This window comes from Ochotona curzoniae, unplaced genomic scaffold, assembly GCF_017591425.1.
Source record: "Ochotona curzoniae isolate NIBS_2020 unplaced genomic scaffold, NIBS_Ocur_1.0 scaffold_4683, whole genome shotgun sequence".
Taxonomy (NCBI): Eukaryota; Metazoa; Chordata; class Mammalia; order Lagomorpha; family Ochotonidae; genus Ochotona; species Ochotona curzoniae.
This window is the reverse complement of record NW_024467121.1, coordinates 24,913,947-24,934,792: the sequence shown is the minus strand read 5'-3', so window position 1 is coordinate 24,934,792 and position 20,846 is coordinate 24,913,947. Positions and strand designations below refer to the sequence as shown.

Genomic DNA, 20,846 nt, shown 5'->3' with positions numbered 1-20,846 from the left:
TAAATCTTCTCACAACTCTTTCTTTTCACAATATAGAAATAAAATAATAGAACCAACCTTTATCCCTCAGAGAATGTTATTGAAGGTCAAATGAGGTAATAGATGTCAAGATAGTTTGTGAACTATAAATCCCTACATGAATATAATGCATTACTATAACCAACTTCATTTTTTCATAAATTTGTGGAATTTTTATTTCCATTAAAAAGTACAAGCTATTTTAAGTTAATACATGAAGAAAGGTGATGGGGCTGGCATACAGCTATTGACTGCACCGCACCTGGGCATCAGTTTGTGTCATGCACTTCCACCACAGCTCCTTGCTAATGGCCTGGAAAAGAAACAAAAAAAGATGGCCAACGTACTTTGGTCCTGCCACCAAGAGACTGGGATGAAGTTCTTGGCTTCAGCCTGGCCCAGACCTGGCACTGTGCACAGAGACCTCTCTCTCTCTTTTCCTTTCCTTTTGTAGCTAACTCTTTCAAATAAATCTTTTAATTTTTTTAAGAAGGTGAACGTTTAGTGATTAACATAAAATATTTAATTATGAAGGCAAACTTAACAGAAGTAAAACATATTTCAAATAATCATCTCAGGAATAAAATGTCTACAATGATTTTCAGCCCTCCAGTAATGTCCAATGTAGAGACTCTTAGAGAAGTTGTAGTCAAAGCCAACCAGATTTTGTCAAGGAGAGGACTGGCTGTAACCAGACGTGGTCCAGTGGGGATCTGTAGGTGGGAATGGAGCCTAGGTCTACCCTAGCACTAACACCTCTGGCCATGAATGGCAATACCCATGCCTTGGATGCTCACATATCTCTCCCAAGGAAGTTACATCATTTAAATGAATGAATACACAAGAAGTATTCAGTATTACTGGAAACACTCCCTAAATGTAGGCAATTAATATTAGAAACAAATATTGTGAGCTAAAATTGCCTCTTTAAATATGAAAACCATCTTAATCTCTTTTTTCTTTTAGTAGATTTATCTTCATTTTTATGTTAATTTTAACAAAAACAACCATAAGATGGTAACTGATGAAAAACATAACAAGGCATCTCAAAAGTCAGAAGTCACAATGATCTGCCAAATGAAGAGTTCAGAATTATGTGAAACTAGGGAGGTAGTACTATGTGTCCGGACATGCTTCCTACACATATGCACACATGGAAATGTACAGACACACAACATATACTCACAAATGCTCCTATGTTTCTTACAAGATAATGCAACTGGAAATAAGAGATTTTAAAATCTTTTTAGATTGGACACATAAGGAATAAATAGTATTTTGAATATTCCATGCCTCACAAATAATACAAGAAAAGTGTTTTGGAAGTACGTGTCACAAGAATAATTTATCCCAAAGTACCTATTAATAAACCAAAATATATTATTATCTAAGCCAAGCCTTAGAGTATATCTGTATAAAAATAAATAAATATAGTTAATGATTTTGTTGGTAGTATAGACTCTAGGTGTCATTAATAAAATGTTTCTGTGAATAGATACTAGATTTTAAAAATTTAGAAGATATTTATAAGGATTATGAAGCTTTAAGAGGGTAAGAGTAATTGAAACAGGTGAGTTCCCCCACACAGAAAGATGGATGCAGAAAGTGGGAAGACAGAGCCACAGGTGTGCTGCGGTGTGGCTCACCCATTTCTTTACAGCACCTTCCTTTCCCATCTAGAAAAATGGCTCTAGTTGGAAGAGCCCTTTTGATCTTTTTATATGAAAGATGGTCTGCAGGCAGTCATGACTAAGAATTTGAGTGATATCTTTGATCTACTTTTTTCGTTCACATAATCTGTTCTTCTGGGAAGTCATTTCCTACACATTCCCGAAGACCATCTGAACAGTGAAAGAAACCAGGTCATGGAGACATGTCTAACTATTTGCCATCATGCTGGGAGCAGTTATCATGCCTTAAGGGGATGAGAGGCTCTCAGATACGCATCTAGCTCTCTGCAGGAGCCACGTCCATGATTCTCAACAAGCCAATATCCAGGACATGATTCATGCTGCAGACATTCCTGAGTAGAAGAGGAGGCCCACTGATTAGAATGTCCTTTAAATCTCTCAACAACTTGAAAAGATAACATTTTTTAAAAATTTATTTTTATTTTTATTGGAAAGTCAGATATACAGACAGAAGGAAAGGGAGGAAGATCTTCCGTCCGATAATTCACTCCCCAAGTGACCACAATGGCTGGAGCTGTGCCAATCTGAATCCAGGAGCCAGGAGCCTCTTCTGAGTCTTCCACACAGGTGCAGGGTCCCAAGGCTTTGGGCCTTCCTCAACTGCTTTCCCAGGCCACATGCAGGAGCTGGATGGGATGCGGGGCAGCCAGGACGCGAACTGGTACCTATTTGGGATCCTGGCGCAGGCAAGGAGAGGAGGCTAGCCACTAGGCTACCACGCCGGGATGTATATTGACCTTGACCCATTAACTTTCTTTCAATCTTCCTGCTGTTGCTTTTAGTATCATTGTATGATTTTGCTTTCCAACTTTCTGTATCAAATGTTACTGCAAATAATTAAGGAATACGAGGTAGCTTGCAGATTGTAGGAATGAAACATTTAATCAAATATAGACTAAGAATATAGAATCAAATCACTAGGCATAAAGAAGAGCCCAACAGGTATGTAAATTATTTGCATATTATTCCTCAGAGCAGGATATTCAGGGGAAAGAGAAACAGGGTAGGAATTTATGAAAGTAGAATAACAAGATTAAAGCTAGGAAATACTGTTTTATCCTTGATCATCTTTAATTGCAGTGCCAACTAAGTTTCATTTTTTTTCTCTTCCTTTGTTGACAGATGAAAGTTCAGACCAGCACGAGCATTACAGTAAGTACATTTCCTAATTAATGCAAATGTAGGGCTAGGGTAATGGTTCTTCTGTAATCAAAACAGATCTCAACATCACTGCCTACATATGGCTCCAAGTATAAACTACTCCATGAAAGGTAAGTTCATTTTTATTCAGAGGATCAAAGCTTAGTCTTGAGCAAAAGGGAAGAGCCTGGTCTTGGTTTCTGGAGCTAAATTAACTGCAGAGGATTACTTGGTAATGGGTTACCCCTAAAACGCTTCAATTTAAAGACTTCTAAGTTTTCCTGAGTAACCACCATGGAAGACACAACTGAAGTTGTCAGAACAACAAAGGGGTACCATGAAAATAACTGGAGAACATTTTACTCTAAACTTAAAAAGAGTACAAAAAATTTCAGTTCAGATTTTGCAATTCAGTCCATGCATATCATTGCTGCTTCTAGGAACAGTAATCTTGCAACAGATGTTAAAAATTTACCATTGCCTACATAATTGTACCATAAAATTCAAAATAAAAAAATATCAAAAGAAATTTACCATCACTTGCTTGCACGGGAAATTGGGAACCTGGACGATGCTGGACTTTTTCGCCTTGCTTGCATGCAGTGAGTACACCAAACTACAAAGCAGAGCAAAAGGAGTCTGGATCCTCTTTAAAAGTTGGAGCCTCCTCCATTTCTTAGGAGGAATAAAACCCATCAGAGTCCCTAATGGATTACAAAACTTTCAAAGGCATGCCTGAAACAAACGTTAACAATTTCTGGCACAGCAGCTACCCAAAAAATGAGAGTTGCCATCTCCTCTACGGTGTGTTGTTGGTATTATAGATCCCTGCTACGCCAGCTTCATGACACAAATCACAAGACAAACTCATTGGTCTCAATTTGTCATTGGTCAAATGATCACTAAAGTCTACCTGCTACAAAATTTTACTTTGGGAACGGGGGTCAGAGAACTTGCTCTATTCAGTACTCTAAATCTAGCCTCCCTGCTCCCATGTGACGTGTTTCCCCAAATCAAATGGTGATCAGAGCTGGCTGATCTGCCATCTGCAATGGGCTTCCAGAGTCTGACGCTGGCAATAATGGAATCATTTTCCAGCTGATACTTAGTGGAGAATGGGAGCAGGGTGAAAGAGCAAAATATAAGAGTTTCTCCACAATATACTCAAACCATGCCTTGCTAGACTCCTCTGTAAATAAGGCCATCCTTGGGGCTTTTCATGTATCTGAGCTACTTTGCAGTAACCACTAAAATACAAAAGGAAACACACTGGACTGCACAATCCTATGCTTTTCTATCAGGATACCTCCTGGATTACAGGATGTGATTACCTCTTACAACTGAAACGAATTGTTGCCACTACAGAAAGGAGCATCATTATCTGGGATTATAAAGCTCAAGAGAACAACCAGGTATTGTACCAAGAGAACTAAAGAAACGTAATTGCCACACGTGGAAGACCTAGACCTGATCAAGTCCAGTATTAATTTCCTGTAATTAAAAAAGGGATGCCTTCCTGTTTAAGATGCTTAATTGACAGTTTTCTGCTTTCTGTTGCTTTTCAGAGGGAGAGGCTAATTCCTTTCCTTTTTAACACCCCTCTCTGAGCCCATTATTTGTATGGTTATGTTACCAAGTTCAAAGTCTCTTTCTTCAGGTAAGAAAATGGCAAAAACAAAATCTCAATCTGGCAAAAAGACAAGAAAAAAAAAAGTCTACTGAAGCAGCCCATCCATGGCTGTCATGGTGCCATCAGGAGTGGTCCTCGACACATAGAAGATGCTCAGTGAATAAATTTGTATTGGATGCCAAAAGAGAAACAGCAGTGGAGTTTAATGAGCCAATTCAAATCTATAAAATTAGCTCCAGAAATGCTTGCTGAGTATGGCTGGATAAACATAAATGTTGGGATCTGTTTACTCCTGATAAGTCCCTGTAAAATATTTGAGATTTTGATACTTTATTTTCCCAATTGCCACGAAGTTTTATACCAAAGATGTTGTAACACCTGGGTCTTTTCAGACTGTTAATATTTTCTGATGAATCTAATACAGAATAATGCATCAGAAAATCATGAACTACTGGGCCAGAAGTAAGTCCTCTATCCCTTTCCCATTAAACACTCAAAAGCATTAAGTTTTCTTAACTGTAATTTGGTAAATGTGTGTTTTTTCTTTAAGTCCCTTTATCACTACGGAAAGATTTAAAGTGAGAAATACCAGAAGGTAGAATTTTTGTAAAGTAATTGGGACTAATATATATTAAGTAGAATAAGGCAATGGCTCATTTGAAATGTTCTTCTGTTTCTAGGAAAACTATTTTGTCATCAAGCCCATGGATCATTGCCTCCTCTGTGTGTGTGTGGTGCCTATGCCTGAACAACTCTATCGAGATGACATCCTCTTTGGGGATGATGGAGGCTTTGTGAGCAGATTCACCGTAAATAGTGTTGACTTTGGACTAAAGCAAACAAAATCCAAAAGGAAATTCCAAAATCAGGTCTTAGATTCAAAGAACTTTAAGAGGTAAAGGTTTTATATGAGTGATTCTTTGTTTTAATAATGAGAATTATTACATATATGTGTGTGTTTAACAGATAATATAATATATTATAATATATATAATCTATTATATATTATATATATAACCTTTATATATACATAAAGGTTCAAGATTTCATGGGAGCAGTTTCAAATACAAAGTTAAATGAGAAATGCTTCTTGCCTTAAGCAACTGCTTAGGGAAGACAGGCAGGAAAATTAGCAACTGAAATTCCTTTCTGAAATGTACTTAGCAACCTAAACGTGCAAGCCCTTGAACAAGATGAAGAATACTAAACCATGAAAAAACAATTACACTTATCTATTTATCTATCCATCTATGATTATTTATTAGCACTTGAACATGGGGAATGATTCTAACCATAAAGGCAATGGACAAAGAACAGAGGAGACATTTGAGAGATTGGTCTATACACAAAACCATTTGGACATCAAAGATCACATTTAAAAAGAAAATAACAAGTGAACAAATATTTGTGACAAGTATGATAGGTAATGGATGTATATTCCTTAATAGGTCTTAGAGTTCAATTAAAAAGTAATTCCTCAGGAGAAAGGTGAACAAAGGATGTGAACAGAGCATTCACACACATGCATACATAAATACAATGGTCAATAAGTGCTTCAACGGGATCATCAGACAGAAATGCTAAAGTAACTCCAAGTGTTGAGATTATGGGTTAGTTTTGTATTTTATGTATTTAGACCTTCCAATCACTGGTTCATTTCCCAAACGGCCTCAGTGGACGGACCTGACCAATCCAAAGCCAGGCACCAGAACCCTTCTCTAGACCCCTAATGTGAATATAGGGTCTTAATGTCCTGGACTATCCACCAATGCTTTTCCAGGCCGCAACAGGGAACTGGATGGGAAGTGGAGCAGCTGGGATTTGAACTGGTGCTAATGTGGAATGCCCTCACAGCAAGTGAAGGTTTAGTCTGCTATGCCATGGCACTGGTCTCAGTTTTGTATTTTTTATAAATTGTTATATTCAAAGTTTTTTAGTAAGGTGTATGCTACTTTTATTAGGAGAAAAACCTAATTTTGTATTAAATATATCTTTCTTATTAATCAAAATACAACTTGAAATCAGATGTCAGAAAAGACGAAATAGAGAATGCTGTGAAACAGAAGCGCTAACATTTGGAGATGGTGGTAGTGTGAGTTAGACCAATCCTCCCAAACACAGGAGCAATGTGTCAAGAGCCCATCAAGCACTTTCAATCTCTGCATGTTCTAAAATATAAGCATGGTTTGTATAGCATGTCTTACAATGATATTTTATCCACTGTCCAACAAGAGAATAATAACTTTAAATTCTTATTTACATAAATAATTCAAATATACAAATATGTAAGTTAAACATACTAGAAATTTCATAGGACCCTGCATGGTAGCCTAGCAGTGTCTCCACTTTGAACACGCCAGGATTCCATATGGGTGCTGGTTCTAATCCCAGCAGCTCCACTTCCCATCCAGCTCCCTGCTTGTGACCTGCGAAAGCAGTCAAGGATGGCCCAAAGCCTTGGGACCCTGCACCCATGGGTGCATGGGAGACATGGAGAAAGTTCCTGGCTCCTGGCTTCGGTTTGGCACAGCTCCAGCCATTGTGGTCAGTTGGAGAGTGACTCATCAGACAGAAGATCTTCCTCTCCGTCTCTCCTCCTCTTTGTATATCTGACTTTACAATAAAAATAAATAAATTTTTTAAAAAAGGAAATTTCATAAATGAACATTTATATATTATACAGACATATCAGTGCATAGGTAATATATTAAGACACATAATACAGTTTTAGACTCCCAAAGTATATATGGAATCAAAGATATTTAGTAAATCATAGTGTAGACAACTTAAGTAATTCTATGTGATTACTGAAGTATATATATTTTTTTCTGAAGCATATATAATTTTTAAAGATTTATTTATTTATTGGAAAGTCAGATATACAAAGAGGAGGAGAGACAGAGAGGAAGATCTTCCGTCTGATGATTCACTCCCCAAGTGAGTGCAACATCCGATGCTATGCCGAACCAAAGCCAGGATCCAGGAACTTCTTCCAGGTATCCCACATGGGTGCAGGGTCCCAAGGTTTTGGGCCATCCTCGACTGCTTTCCCAGGCCACAAGCAGGGGGCAGGATGGGAAGTGGAGCTGCCGGGATTAGAACTGGCACCCATATGGGGTCCCGGGGCATTCAAGGTGAGGACTTCAGCAGCTAGGCCACGCCACCGGGCCCTGAAGTATATTTCAAAAAGGCATTTACTAACATGGAAAACGTTAATGATATGTTAGGTAAAAACTAGTTTTCTGGGTATCTATGAATTTAGCTTTATAAATATATGTGTACATGTATTTCTACTTAGAAAAATACTGAGTGTATATATAAAAAATGTGAGCAAAGTTTTTCGGATGGACTTCAGAAAGACAATGTTTACTTTGACCTGTTAATTTGGCTTTCTAAATTATGTATAAAGAACTATCTTACCTGCTATATCTGCTATATTCCAGTACCAGCTCCCCCCCAAAACTTTGTAATTTAAAAAAGAAAACAAAGAGAATTTAGTTTTTTAATAGTGTAAAAAATTTTTAACCAAGAGTTAAAATATTCAGTTAAAAATTCAGTCTAGAAGCAAGCATTCCGTAGAGCAGTTGAGATCCTGGTTAGGAGGCCTCATCCCACATCTGAATGCCTTTGTTCAGTTGTGCTCTAGCTTTTGATGCCAGCTTCAAGGGAGGCAGCCATCTTAGCTGGACTCACTGGGCATCTGCCACACTGTAGGAGTCAAGACTGACTTTTCAGCTTCTGGATTCTGTATGGCCCAACATCCTAGCCCAGGCTGTTGTGGCATCTGTGAACAGATGGAGCTCTCTTTCTGAGTCTCTGTACCTCTGTCCCTCAAGTAAATAAATCAGAGCTCAGTGCAACTGTAACTACATAAGGTTAAGATTACCTGCATAACTCGAACCCTGAGATTGACACAGTGGTTGACCAGGTGTATTTTTGTCCTTCATGTATGAGTGCTATTACTAAGTGCAATCAAAGTGCTTGTTGCTGAGAGCAGCAGTTCCCTGTATGATGCAACCCTATCTCTACCATCAAGAATCCCATCATGCTAGGTTGTCAGCATAAATGATGCTATAGGAATCTTGACTGAGATACGTGTCAAGTGTCAGAAAGTTCCACAGCTTCTTTTCCATCCATGTTCTCAGTGGATAGTTATGTCATATATGAGATTTGGAGATCTCAGGAATTGGAGGAACCTTGTGAACGCTAATCCACACTGGATCTTGTGGGAGATCATTTACATGTAGACGACCTAATCATGTGACTCACAATCAAGCAGATAATGTAATGCTTCCAAGGAGTATTACATAGGTTGAGAGCAGAGGTGCTTTTTTGTGCCAAGAGATTCTCAAACCTGATGCAAACAAAGTATTAAGGTCAAAGGATTACTTAAATTCTGGAGTCATCATAAAAGTTTGTGTGGAGTTGGCATTCATAGATTTCATTTATGTGGATGTATTAAATACTGAAACATCCTCCATTGGGATTATTAGTTTTATCTTTTCAAGTAAGGTAAGGATAATGGTGTTGATATCAAACAGGTTCCTCTGGAGTATTTTTTTTCCCTGAATTTATGTCTCAATATTTTATAATAGTCTTTCATAGGTTTTTTTTTTTCATTTTAAATAGGCTAGGTTGGGATATGTAGTTGAGTATTTAAAAATGGCATTATGCATGATGTTGTACATGTCATATTTGGCACAGTACAGAGTTACAAATTTCATATGTTCAATAGAAAAAAAACTCAGTATTACGTGTGTGAATTAAGTTACATCTTCCTCTTTTTAATCCCCCAGTGTTAAAAGGAAGCTGCATAATGACTGGGTAATGAAAATCAGATATATTCCATCCCTAAATTGCTTCGGATCTTGCTCCTTAGACAGTGTCCACTCATTTGTTTTGGAATCTTTGAGGAGGCTTGAGGATAATCTGTAAGTATGATAGTTAATGTATATCACCATTCTGTGAATTTCATAATTTTTACAATGATAGGCCTATGGAAGTTGTGGAATTTTAAAACAGAGTTTTCATATGTTAACATTTTTTTATTTGTTTGGCAAAGTCCATTAGATAGTTTAATAGTGAATTGAAGTATTCAAGCAGATCTGAATACAATGCATCCTAAGAAGAATTTGGCTCATTGATTATTATTTTAATTTGGTGAAATAAATAAATGCAGATATAACCATAACTATAGTTTCTAAATATCACTCTGATGATGAAACCTCATTATTTCTAGATCAATTCTTTTGATTGGCTGGTCTCCAGTGAGTATCATCTACAGCACAACCATTTTGTTTATTGTGTAAAATACAGGATAATATTCTTTTGGAGAGATTACTTGAAGAGTGTTTCATCTTCAAATTTGGTTTTATTTATGTCTAGAAAGCAGCAATTATACTTTAATTTTGCTTTAAAATTCACGATAACCTTTAAGAACATTGTGCTAAGTGGCAAAAACCTAATGAGGAGACTTCATATTGCATTACTCCATTTATAGAAAATGTCCCAAAGATCTATTTTATAAAGATGGAAAGGAGATCAGCCCTGGTTTTCCAGGGCTGGTGGTTGGGGCAGGAGTCTCAACTGGACATTAGGGACACTACGCAACTTTCAGAAGTGATGAGAGTTATGGTTCTGAGACATATTATTATAATTTATATTCAATCTATACATTTACTAAAGCCCAACAAATAAAAGAAAGAGGAAAATTAAGAACACAGTCAAAAACTGGAAAATTCCAAAATCATATGGTGGTCTAACACACTTATAAACAACACATGAATCAAACGAGTGACAGAAGAAATCAAAATGTCCAAATTCAACAAAAAGAACATAGCTTATTAAATTTAAGAAGATTTAGACAATTCAATGTTTAATAAAAATTTTAAAGTGTTTAACAGAAATTTTAAAGTGCTGAGTATATACAATAGGAAAAAAACCAAAACTATAAAATCAATCATTTAAGCTTCCATTCTAGGGAACCAGAAAAAAAAGAGTAAATCAGATTCAACGTAAGAAGAAAAATAGAAATTATATATATATGTACATATATATAAATATAGAGTGAAACTGAAAATAGAAAATCAACAGACAAATCAACAAAATCAAAATATAAAGTCATAAGTTCTAAAAAAGTGTAAATAAATTGATACCCTAAGTTGATACAGCAAAAAAAAAAAAAAAGAAAGAAAATTACTAATAAATAAGGGAATATCACCATAGACCCCAAGGATATTAAGAGGATAAAAGGGGAATATTGTGAACAATATTCCTATAAATTAAATTTATAGGCATTCCTATAATGCCTATAAATTTTTTTTTAGCAGAAATAGAAAGTTCATTTGCTGGTGTCACGACAGTATAAACACAGAGCCCGCCCACGCTGCCATCAGGCCTCGAACATGGTGTAGCTGCCACACAGCACCTTCTCGTCTGCATCGCCAAGCTCCAAGAGGCCACACAGGCCGCAGGCCACAGCACTGCAGCCCCAGCAGGTTCGCACACACTGCTCACACAGGGCCCGCTCGCACTGGCCACATGCCGCCTTGCCGTCCACTGCACGTAGACACGACGAGCAGGCCACTGGGGCCACCCTGGATGGGTCAACCTCTATCTGGCTCCGGAGCAGGCGGCCATCGGGTCCGATCACCATCTGCCCCCTGGCAGCAGGGCCGGGCTTGGGGGGCTCAGGCAGGTGCACAAGGGCGCAGCCGTTGCCCCACATGCGGTCCATGAAGGCCTGGGCCCCCTGGAAGAGGAGTCAGTGTCAAGACATCAATTCTCAGCTTGCTCTATGGATTTAATGCTTTCACAAGCAAAATACCAATAAGATTTTGTAATTATCAAGATAATGATTCTAAAGATTATGCAAAGAGGCAGAAGATGTAGAATAAATAAAACTGAAGAACAAAGTCAGAGCACCGACACTACCCGACTTTAGCACTTAAACTAAAATTGCAGCACTCAACACAATGTGATATTGGCATCAGAATAGACAGAGATCAATGAATCAGTAAAGAATTCTGAATAAGGGATATATATATATTCAACTGATTTTGATAAAAGGGCAAAACGCAATATAGTGCAACAATTACATTCTTTGCAATAAATGGTGCTGGAACAACTAGACATACACAAAAAGGAAAAACCTAAACATAGACAGTCTACTTTTCGCAAAAGTTAAAGAAGGACACCAAAAGGTAAATGCAAAATTACAAAATTACCAGAAAGTAACAGGAGAAAAGATCTAGGTAACCTTGGATATGCCAAAACAGCACCAAAGACAAAACTCATGAGATTTCTCATGGTTGATCATTAAAATACAATAATGATGAAACCCCTGTTCTGTGAAAGATACTGTCAACAGAATGAGAAGGTAAGCCACAGGCTGGGATTAAATACTTGCAAAAGATTTATTTGCAAAACAAAACAAAACAAAAACCCTGCCATCTAAAATATACCAAAAAAAAAAAAAAAGAAAAGAAAACCACTCCACTTAAAACTCAACAGTTAGCATACCAAAAAAACCAGAATATTATCTGAAGATACGTCAAAGAAGATATATACCAGCATGTGAAAATATAGATACCGAAAGTGTGAGGGAATTGTAAACTTGAAAAGAAAAACGAGGCATCATTATACACCTAGGTAAGTGATCACAATCCAAAACCCTATCACTACCAAACTCTGGCAACAGAAACTCTCAGTCCTTGGTGTGAACTGAAAATGATACAGCCCTTCTGGAAGACAGTTTGCTGGAAGACAGTGATTATATGCTGGCACTTAAAGACAGGTACTTTAGATAAGAATTAGATACAACTCTTTATCTGACTTTTTATTGATTTTATTCTAGGCTGGCAATTCATGTTACATTCAAAACCATTAAGAAGCACTGTGAAAATGCCTATAAATATAATATGCCCTGATATATTGATCTATAGCAGATATACATCCCATGTCAACATTCATATAAATAGCTTTTATTTACAAGCTGCAGCCATGATTTTAGCAGAGTGAAAAACATAAACATACTAGGTCAACATGCTAATGTGGCAATCAAAAACTTATGCTGGTGATGTAAATTAACCTTAAATCCAGAAATACATCACTTACTCAGCAAGTATTTAATAAATCACTGTCGGAAATACAGATATATTATAGTCATGACATCTGTCTTTACATTTTTAAAATGTAAGTGGGAAAATAAATACAGACATAAAATCAATGAGATGCTGGAGTCAGCTCATATCAACATATGAAAACTGACATAGTAAGATTCAGGAACTTGGCAAGTCTATTGTTAAACACTGTTATCATTAAAAATTAAATTATGTAAACTTATACATAAAGCAAAAACCATTCAAAAGCTATCACTTTCAATTCATTTTACAAACATTTACTAACATCTATATTATTGAAGCTTTACTATTATATTAAAAAACATACAAATGCTGCATAATGGCACGCAATTAAATCTCTACACAATCCCAAATTCAGAAGTTTCTTGGAAAATTACCACGGAAAGCAAGCCCCTCAAAAGAATGGCCTATCCCCATCTCCCTCTTACCCCCAGCCCCAACTGAATACTGCACCTCTCCTAGGACACGACTGCCAAGTCTGATGACCAACAGTGTCAATCAAAGTGTAATAAAGGCCAGTTAAATGGTTTCTATTATAGATATGAAGGAATTTTAGAAAAGAGTGTGATAAGCACTGGTCTTCAGGGACCAAGAGTTGAGAATAAAAATAAGAAGTGTTACAAAGGGGACTAAAATAATAACTTTGGCAGTGATTTCATGAGCAAAAAAAGCTATAGCCAGCATAATAAATGTAATAAGTCTACCTTTTGATTAAGTGGCTTATTTCTTGTTAAAGATTAACTTTACATGGTATTCAGTTGTCTATTTTCAATACTAACATAAAATAGGACACAAAACATTAGCTGGATATTGACCAGCCCCAAATTTTATAGTCGCAACATTTTTTTCCTTCAGAAATTGGTATTGTCTGTTTCGTGCTTCCCCTATTATCTCCTTGATGCTCTAACTGTACCTGCTCAATGATGCCACTGAGTCTCTGATGACTTGATCACTACATTACCTTGAAAACAGAGTAGCCTTCTCTTGTCTTTCCTCTCTTTCCACGCATATGGTCCATGCGATAATCATCTAACTCCTCCTGACTCATTAGAATTCTCTGGCATCCATATTCTCATTGTTTCCATTAGCAAATCCTAACCAGTTATGCTCAGAAGAGAGCTCTTACTTAGCCTAGACTGCAAACCCTCTTTTATTTCCTTTGCTATTCACCTTGTTGGCTATTCAAAACTTCAACTCCTTTTTATTCTTTCCTGACAAAATTCTGATACCGAAGAGAGTTCTCCAACGTACTATATCTTTAAACTTACATATGGCCACACCTATTCTTCCATCTTTCTACTTTAGAGATTTAAGTTACTTAATCCTCTGGTGATTCTGCACTCAATTCTTTTTATACTCCATGATCTTTCTGAGTTTCTTCAGTTGTCTACTTATTTCCAGCTCATTATGCTCAAGTCTTCTGATCTGAGTAATCCTTTCCTTGACTCACAATTGTCAACAAACACCTTTACTTTGCATTCACTACCTCCATTTCCTTGATATTACCTATTCCCTTCACAGTTCTCTCCAGTAGTTCACCCCCTGCCTCTGCCCTTTCAACGCCATGGAATCAGGCACTCTCAGCACTTCTCCTGACTTCTGAAAAGTTGGTGTTTTCTCCTGGCATTTTACTGTTTGCTCTCCTCCTTGTGGTTCTTTTTTTTGTGCCTGCCTTTACTGGTTTTGTTCTCTGGAGTTCTGTCCTTAGGCAAATGTCCTTCCCATGTTCTATGATCCTCTTGGGTGATGATTGTTTTTCCAATACACTGTTAATACGTTAGTATTGATTAAACCCAACCTATCATGATTGTTGAATTTGAGTGTACCATCCAATCACCTCCACTTGAATATTTCACAGCCCTTCAAACTCATATGACCATATTTAAATTTATCTCACTTCCCTCAAATATAAATGTTCTACATAATTTGATATTTTGTTTGCTGATACCATGATTCATCCACTATCCAACTATAAAGCCGGCTTTCCTCTTCTTCAGCAGCTATGTCTATACTGCCCCCAAAACACCCATGAAATCATCTTATCTTTATATTTCTCTACCCATTGGGCTCTTCTCTCAGTGTTATCTCGATAAAAAAAATGCTCCAGTAGTATTCCAGAATATTACCTTAAAAATGACATACAGGGCCCGGCGCGGTGGCGCAGTGGTTAAGGTCCTCGCTTTGCACGCCCGGGATCGCATATAGGCACCGGTTCTTATCCCGGTGGCCCCACTTCCCATCCAGCACCCTGCCTGTGGCCTGGGAAAGCAGTCAAGGACGGCCCAAAGCTTTGGGACCCTGCACCCGCGTAGGAGACCCGGAAGAGGCTCCTGGCTTAGGATCGGCATAGCATTGGCCGTTGCGCCCACTTGGGGAGTGAATCATCGGACGGAAGATCTTCCTCTCTGTATCTCCTCTCTGTATATCTGCCTTTCCAATAAAAAAAATAATAAAATAAATCTTTAAAAAAAAATGACATACAATCAGGGTCGGCACAATAGCATAGCGGTTGAAGTCCCCTCCTTGAACGCACTAGGATCCCATATAGGCGCCAATTCTAATCCTGGCAGCTCCACTTCCCATCCAGCTCCCTGCTTGTGGCCTGGGAATGCAGTAGAGGACGGCCCAAAGCTTGGGGACCCTGCACCCGCATAGGAGACCTGGAGGAAGCTCCTGGCTCCTGGCTTCAGATTGGCTCAGCTCCAGCCGTTGTGGCCTCATAGGGGGTGAACCTTCGGTTGGAAGATCTTCCTCTCTGTCTCTCCTCCTCACTGTATATATCTGCCTTTCCAATAAAAATAAATAAATCTTTTTTAAAATGGCATACCATCATCTCAATCCTTTAACAGCATCCTCTCTCCCACATAGGATGCTTCTGCAGTCTGGACCATGCATAGCCATTCACTTAATCCACTTAGCTGACCAAATTTAGCTTCCCATGACTGATCCCTTCTTGTTCCCTGGATAAGTCCTAGTATTTTGCACATATTTAGCAGTGGAAACCTTCTTCCCTTCCTATATACACACACTTTAACTATCTTTTTCCTAATTTCATGGTGTTTTAAGCATCAAATAGCTGATACCTACCCCCAGGGAATTTTTTTGAACTTTCCTAAGCATTTGCCTTCCAAAACTCTTTCTCATGCTCAATCTTTGTATCAATTGCATTTTAAATAGTCTTAGGATGTAGCTCCATCAGACGCAAAGATGGTTCATTAATATAATCTATACTCCCTTTCTGATTGTTCATAATTTGATCACGAGTACAAAAATAATTTACAAGAAACTCTAGAGAAGTCTGAACAGTCATTGTCCTATCATATATCTATTGATTAATTACTGTTCAAAACTCTATACCACTTCCTGGGAATTTAAAGATGAGAAAGATTGGGTCTTTGATATCGTAGCCAACGAGGAAGAAAAGAAATAAGTAATTTCGTTTATTTTACTTTATTTTTATTTTCTGATACAATTCCATAGGGTCTGGGATTTCCTGTACCCCTTGTCCAAATTCCCTCCTCCCCCAATGATTTACCCTATATGTTTTATAATACTATAGTCCATCATAAGCGGTCATAAGTCCATCATTCTGTAATTTAAGTGTAATCTGACATTGCAGGTGCAGACGATGGCAGACACTCTAGCATCCTATTGTCAAGATTTATTTAACAATTTCATTGGTTGTCTATCTTTGATTTGGAAGTAGAGATGCATACTACATTGTATCTTCACATCTGGATATGACAGTCTGTATCACACAGATACTATTCATTGCCTTAAATGAAAAGCCATAAAACAAAATCAACATCAGGAATAAAGTTAAAAAATTTACAACACCTTGGAGTGAAATAACATGATATTAAATGACCGATGTGTCACTGAAGAAATGAAAATCTAAGAGCTTCCCAAAGCAAACAATGCTATTGTGTGACCTATGAGTCAACAAGAAAATTAGTAAGAAAGAAAAACTTTTTCTTGAATGAAAATAAAAGCAAAAATATTAAACACCCTGAGATGTAGCAAAAACTGACTGGACTATTGATCTCATATTTTCTCAGCTGAGCTTTTAAACTACTTCCTCACTTGAGTCACTCTCCTAAATCTAAAAGCTAAAGAGGTTTCTCAAGTGATTGATATAGTCATGTTTTCTGGAAATCCATGGCCACTGAGGAGTTATCTCCAATAAAAAGAAGGTTAGATCTACTTCATTTCTAGATTCAATATATTGCTATTTCCTCAATTCCTTGTAATGAGTCTTAAATTGAGCCAGATGAAACTACATTCATACAAATACATAATTGGCCAGCTGTTAAAATGGAAACTAGTACAAATTCCAAAAAGGCAGGAAGAAATCCTCTCAAAAAATTTCCATTTCAGAAGAGTTATAATTTTGTATGGTAATTTCATAAATGGAGTTTTGTGCGAGAAAGAAAATGAGCACCTGCCATTAATTATACCATGTAGGACATATTGGTTCCAACATGCAAGTCGAACCTTTAACCCCCTGAGAGCCTGACAGTTTCTAAGAGAAAAGCAACTAACTACAGAGTATTGTTTTTCATTAGTCACCCAGCTTGGAGGAAGATAATTATACTGGAAAGACTGTAGTGCCCACCTCTAGGGTTGCTGTGAAGTCAGGCAGAACTGGTTTCTGTCCTAGTGATCACTGTTTTGTAACCCATGAATTGGACCATTAGCTTTTATCAATCTGTCTCTCCCTTTTCAGCATAAGGAGAACATATACTACCACACACTCTCAGAGAAAAATTACTTCAGTTAATTCATGTGATGTTCCTGACTTATTGCTTGGCAGACAGTATATGCTCAACAACTGTTTGTTTCTCCAAGGGAAAAAAAAAAAAAGAAAAAGCATATAATAAAAGAAAGATATATGACTACTGAGAATAGATGGGGCTTTATAACCCTACATTACATTGAGCTCATTGTTTTTCATCTTTTGTTTTATAAGTTTATTTGAAAAGCAAAGCAACAGAGAAGTGAAGAAGGGTCACACACACACGAGAGAGAGAGAGAGAGAGAGAGAGAGAGAGAGAGAAAGAGAAAATCTTCCATGGGCTGGTTCACTCCCCAAATGGCTACACATTGAGGTCTGAATCAGGCTGAAAACAAAAGCCCAGAACTACATCTGGGTCTCCCACATCATTGGCAGGGGGCCAAGTACTTGAGCTATTTTCTGCTGCCTCCCGTGGATCTCATTAGGAAACTACTTCTGAAGCACAAGAGCTGGGACTTGAATAGATGCTCCAACAGGGCCACTAGTATTGTAAGCAGCAACTTAATCTGCTATATCACATTGCCTATTCCTGTATGTCGAGCAGAGTTTGGAAAATTATGGCCCAAGGGCTAAATGCAATTTATCCTGACTTTTTTTTTTAATGTTAGCAAATTAAGCATGATGTTTACATTTTAAATAGTTGAAAACATCAGAATAATATTTCATGAATCATGAAAATCACATTAATATTTTCATTGCTCATAAACCGAGTTGCATGAGAACACCCTTATTTATATCACCAATGATTTTTCCTGTGTTCCAGAGGCCAAAGTGGGTACTTCTCAACTTAGGATGTAGTTCATCCTGATTAAAACCATTTTAAGGAGTTAGTGCTAGAGTATTGTGGGTGGAGTTAGCACCTGTGACACCATCATTCCATACAGGCACCTATTTGTGTCCCAATTATTCTACTTCTGATCCAGTTCTTTTAGCTGCCTGAGAAAAGCAGCAGAGGATGGCCCAGGTGTCTAGGTCTCCACAACCCAAGTGGGAAACCTGGATGAATCTCCAAGTTATTAGCTCCAAGCTGGCCCAGCCCTGGTTGTTATGGCCATTTCTCTCTGTGTCTCTCTCTTCCATCAACTCTCCTTTTCTTTCTCTCTTTCACTGTATGTGTATCTCCCTCTGTAACTCTCAATTTCAAAATAAATAAGCAAATATTTTTTAAAGATTTATTTATTTTTATTGGAAAATCTGATATACAGAGAGAAGGAAAGACAGAGAGGAAGATCTTCCTTCCAATGATTTACTCCTCAAGTGGCAGCAACAGCCAAAACTGAGCCAATCCAAAGCCAGGAGCCAAGAGCTTCTTCCAGGTCTCTGATGCAGGGACAGTGTCCCAAGGCTTTGGGCTTCCTTGATTGCTTTCCCAGGCCACATGCAGGGAGCTAGATGAGAAGTGGGGCCTCCAGAATTAGAACCAGCACCCATATGGGGTGCGCACAAGGCAAGAACTTTAGCCTTGCTTTAGGCTATTGTGTTGGGCCTAGCCTATCTTTTTTTTTAATTGGAAATATCCTAAGTAGAAAATTTATTAAATAAACCTAACCTCCTAAACATCATAGCTTAGCCAGACAACTTAAATATGCTCAGAACTTAGCCAACCTTTTAAGAAAATCATCTAACACAAAGTATATTTTACAATAAATTGCTAAAAATCTCAAGCAAATGTAAAAATAGATGTTCTCTGGACAGGATACAATGCAAATACACAAAATCCAAAAATAGCTGGCACCAGCACAGTTATCTCCTCTTGTGACTGCATGGCCAATTGGAACGTTCAGCTACTGCCACTGACCAGCATTTCAAGAGGCATCATAACATATATCACTAGCTCTGAAAAGATAAAAAATCCAGATTCAACTGCAATTTCTACTTAAGACATACTGCTTTCATATGACAGAAAGTGTAAGTCAAGCCATCATAAGCTTGGAACTATCTTAGTTGGAACATCAAAAATCATATGGCAAAAGCCTAAAATATTTTTATATTCTTTTACTGAAAAAGTTTACCAATCTCTCAAGAGAAGGCCTCAAGAAAAGTGTACTAATCCCTGAACTAGTTTTTTATTATACTCTCACTTGATCCCTGGGAATGGGCACCAATGAGAAGCAATAATCCAGTGTGGGGGACACTTTTTAAAAAAATATTTATTGATTTTGAAAGTCAGATATACAGAGAGGAGGAGAGACAAGAGGAAGATCTGTCTGCCGCAATGGCCAGAGCTCAGCCTATCCGAAGCTGGAAGCCCAAATTCTCCTCCGGGTCTCCCACACAGGTGCAGGTTCCCAAGGCCTCAGGCCATCCTTGACTGCTTTCCCAGGCCACAAGAAAGGAGTTGGATGGGAAGCAGGGCCACTGGGATTAGAACCAGCAGCCATATGGGAGCCTAGAGCTTTCAAGGAGAGGACTTTAGCCACTAGGCTACTGTGCCGGGCCTTGTGGGGGACACTTTTTTTTTTTTTTAAATTTGGGATTCCCCCCCAAACTCCCATTTCCTGACAGGTTTTCCCCCTGTTGCTACAATAGCATAGTCCTTCATAAGGAGTCATACTTCCATCAGTCTCTTATTTTAGTGAGACACTTTGAAAAATACTTTTCCCTGAGGTCCTCCCAAATTTCTTGCTTCTTATATTATAGAGGAGGACACGGAGGTTCTTTAATTTCTTGTCCCCTTCTCTTTACCAACTAACTTGTTCACCATCTTGGAAAAAGATAAGATGCCATTTGCTGTGTGACCCTGCTTCTTTAGTAAGCAAACAACTGACAGGAATGCCTTCTTAGTTGAGTATTACAGCAATTCCAGTGAAAGAGGATAGAGGGTTGGTCCAAAACATTTTAGTGCATATGAAATGATGTGGACAAATTTCAGGTAAATTTTAGAGGCAAATTACTTGGGCTTGATAGCCGTTTCCAATGAATAATAAGTGTCTAAATGATTCCTGCCATTATGTGCCACCAAAGGACTTGTTTAGCTGCCAACATCTTTCTTGGATAAGAATTGATACTGTTGTTCCTATCCTCAAGACCAACAAAACCACAGGCCAAAGGTGGAGGATTAGGCTCCATTTTACATAGCATCAATTTAAAATGCTATGCAAGCGTCACCACACCAAAGCAAGTAGATCCTATGGGAATGCGAGGACTTAATCATGACTTACCATTATTCTCTGTGATTAACTGTATTGAGTATAACCTACTTATATATAAGGCTTTAAAGAAAAATATCTTCTTTTCACATCTAATTTGTGTTTTCCAGGCCTGTCAGAGAGTTTGCTATGCCAAGAGGAGCCAATACGTTTTGCTACTGCTCCAAAGCGAATGTCATTGTCACTGGAGGTAAGGACAACTCTGGCTATACAGAAATTATTTTCATTCAAAGAGTACTTTCCTTGAATTTTTCTTGGAACAGCCTTTTAGGAAATTAAAAG

At 37.8% G+C, this 20,846-nt stretch overlaps 2 protein-coding genes across 2 annotated transcripts in view; one reads left to right on the top strand and one right to left on the bottom strand.

The window, feature by feature from the left end:
- WDR64 (WD repeat domain 64) overlaps positions 1-20,846 on the top strand; it is a 94,654-nt gene that overhangs the window by 13,973 nt on the left and 59,835 nt on the right. Inside the window, exons 5-9 of the mRNA XM_040967929.1 lie at positions 2,832-2,861; positions 4,151-4,261; positions 5,160-5,374; positions 9,276-9,410; positions 20,675-20,754. Coding sequence (XP_040823863.1) covers positions 2,832-2,861; positions 4,151-4,261; positions 5,160-5,374; positions 9,276-9,410; positions 20,675-20,754 — 571 coding nt within the window. The remainder of the gene's footprint in view (positions 1-2,831; positions 2,862-4,150; positions 4,262-5,159; positions 5,375-9,275; positions 9,411-20,674; positions 20,755-20,846) is intronic.
- LOC121148187 (apoptosis regulatory protein Siva-like) lies at positions 10,807-11,239 on the bottom strand (the record flags this gene model as incomplete). Its single annotated transcript, XM_040968282.1, has 1 exon — positions 10,807-11,239. A coding segment is annotated over one exon (369 nt), but the record flags the coding sequence as incomplete, so codon positions are not given.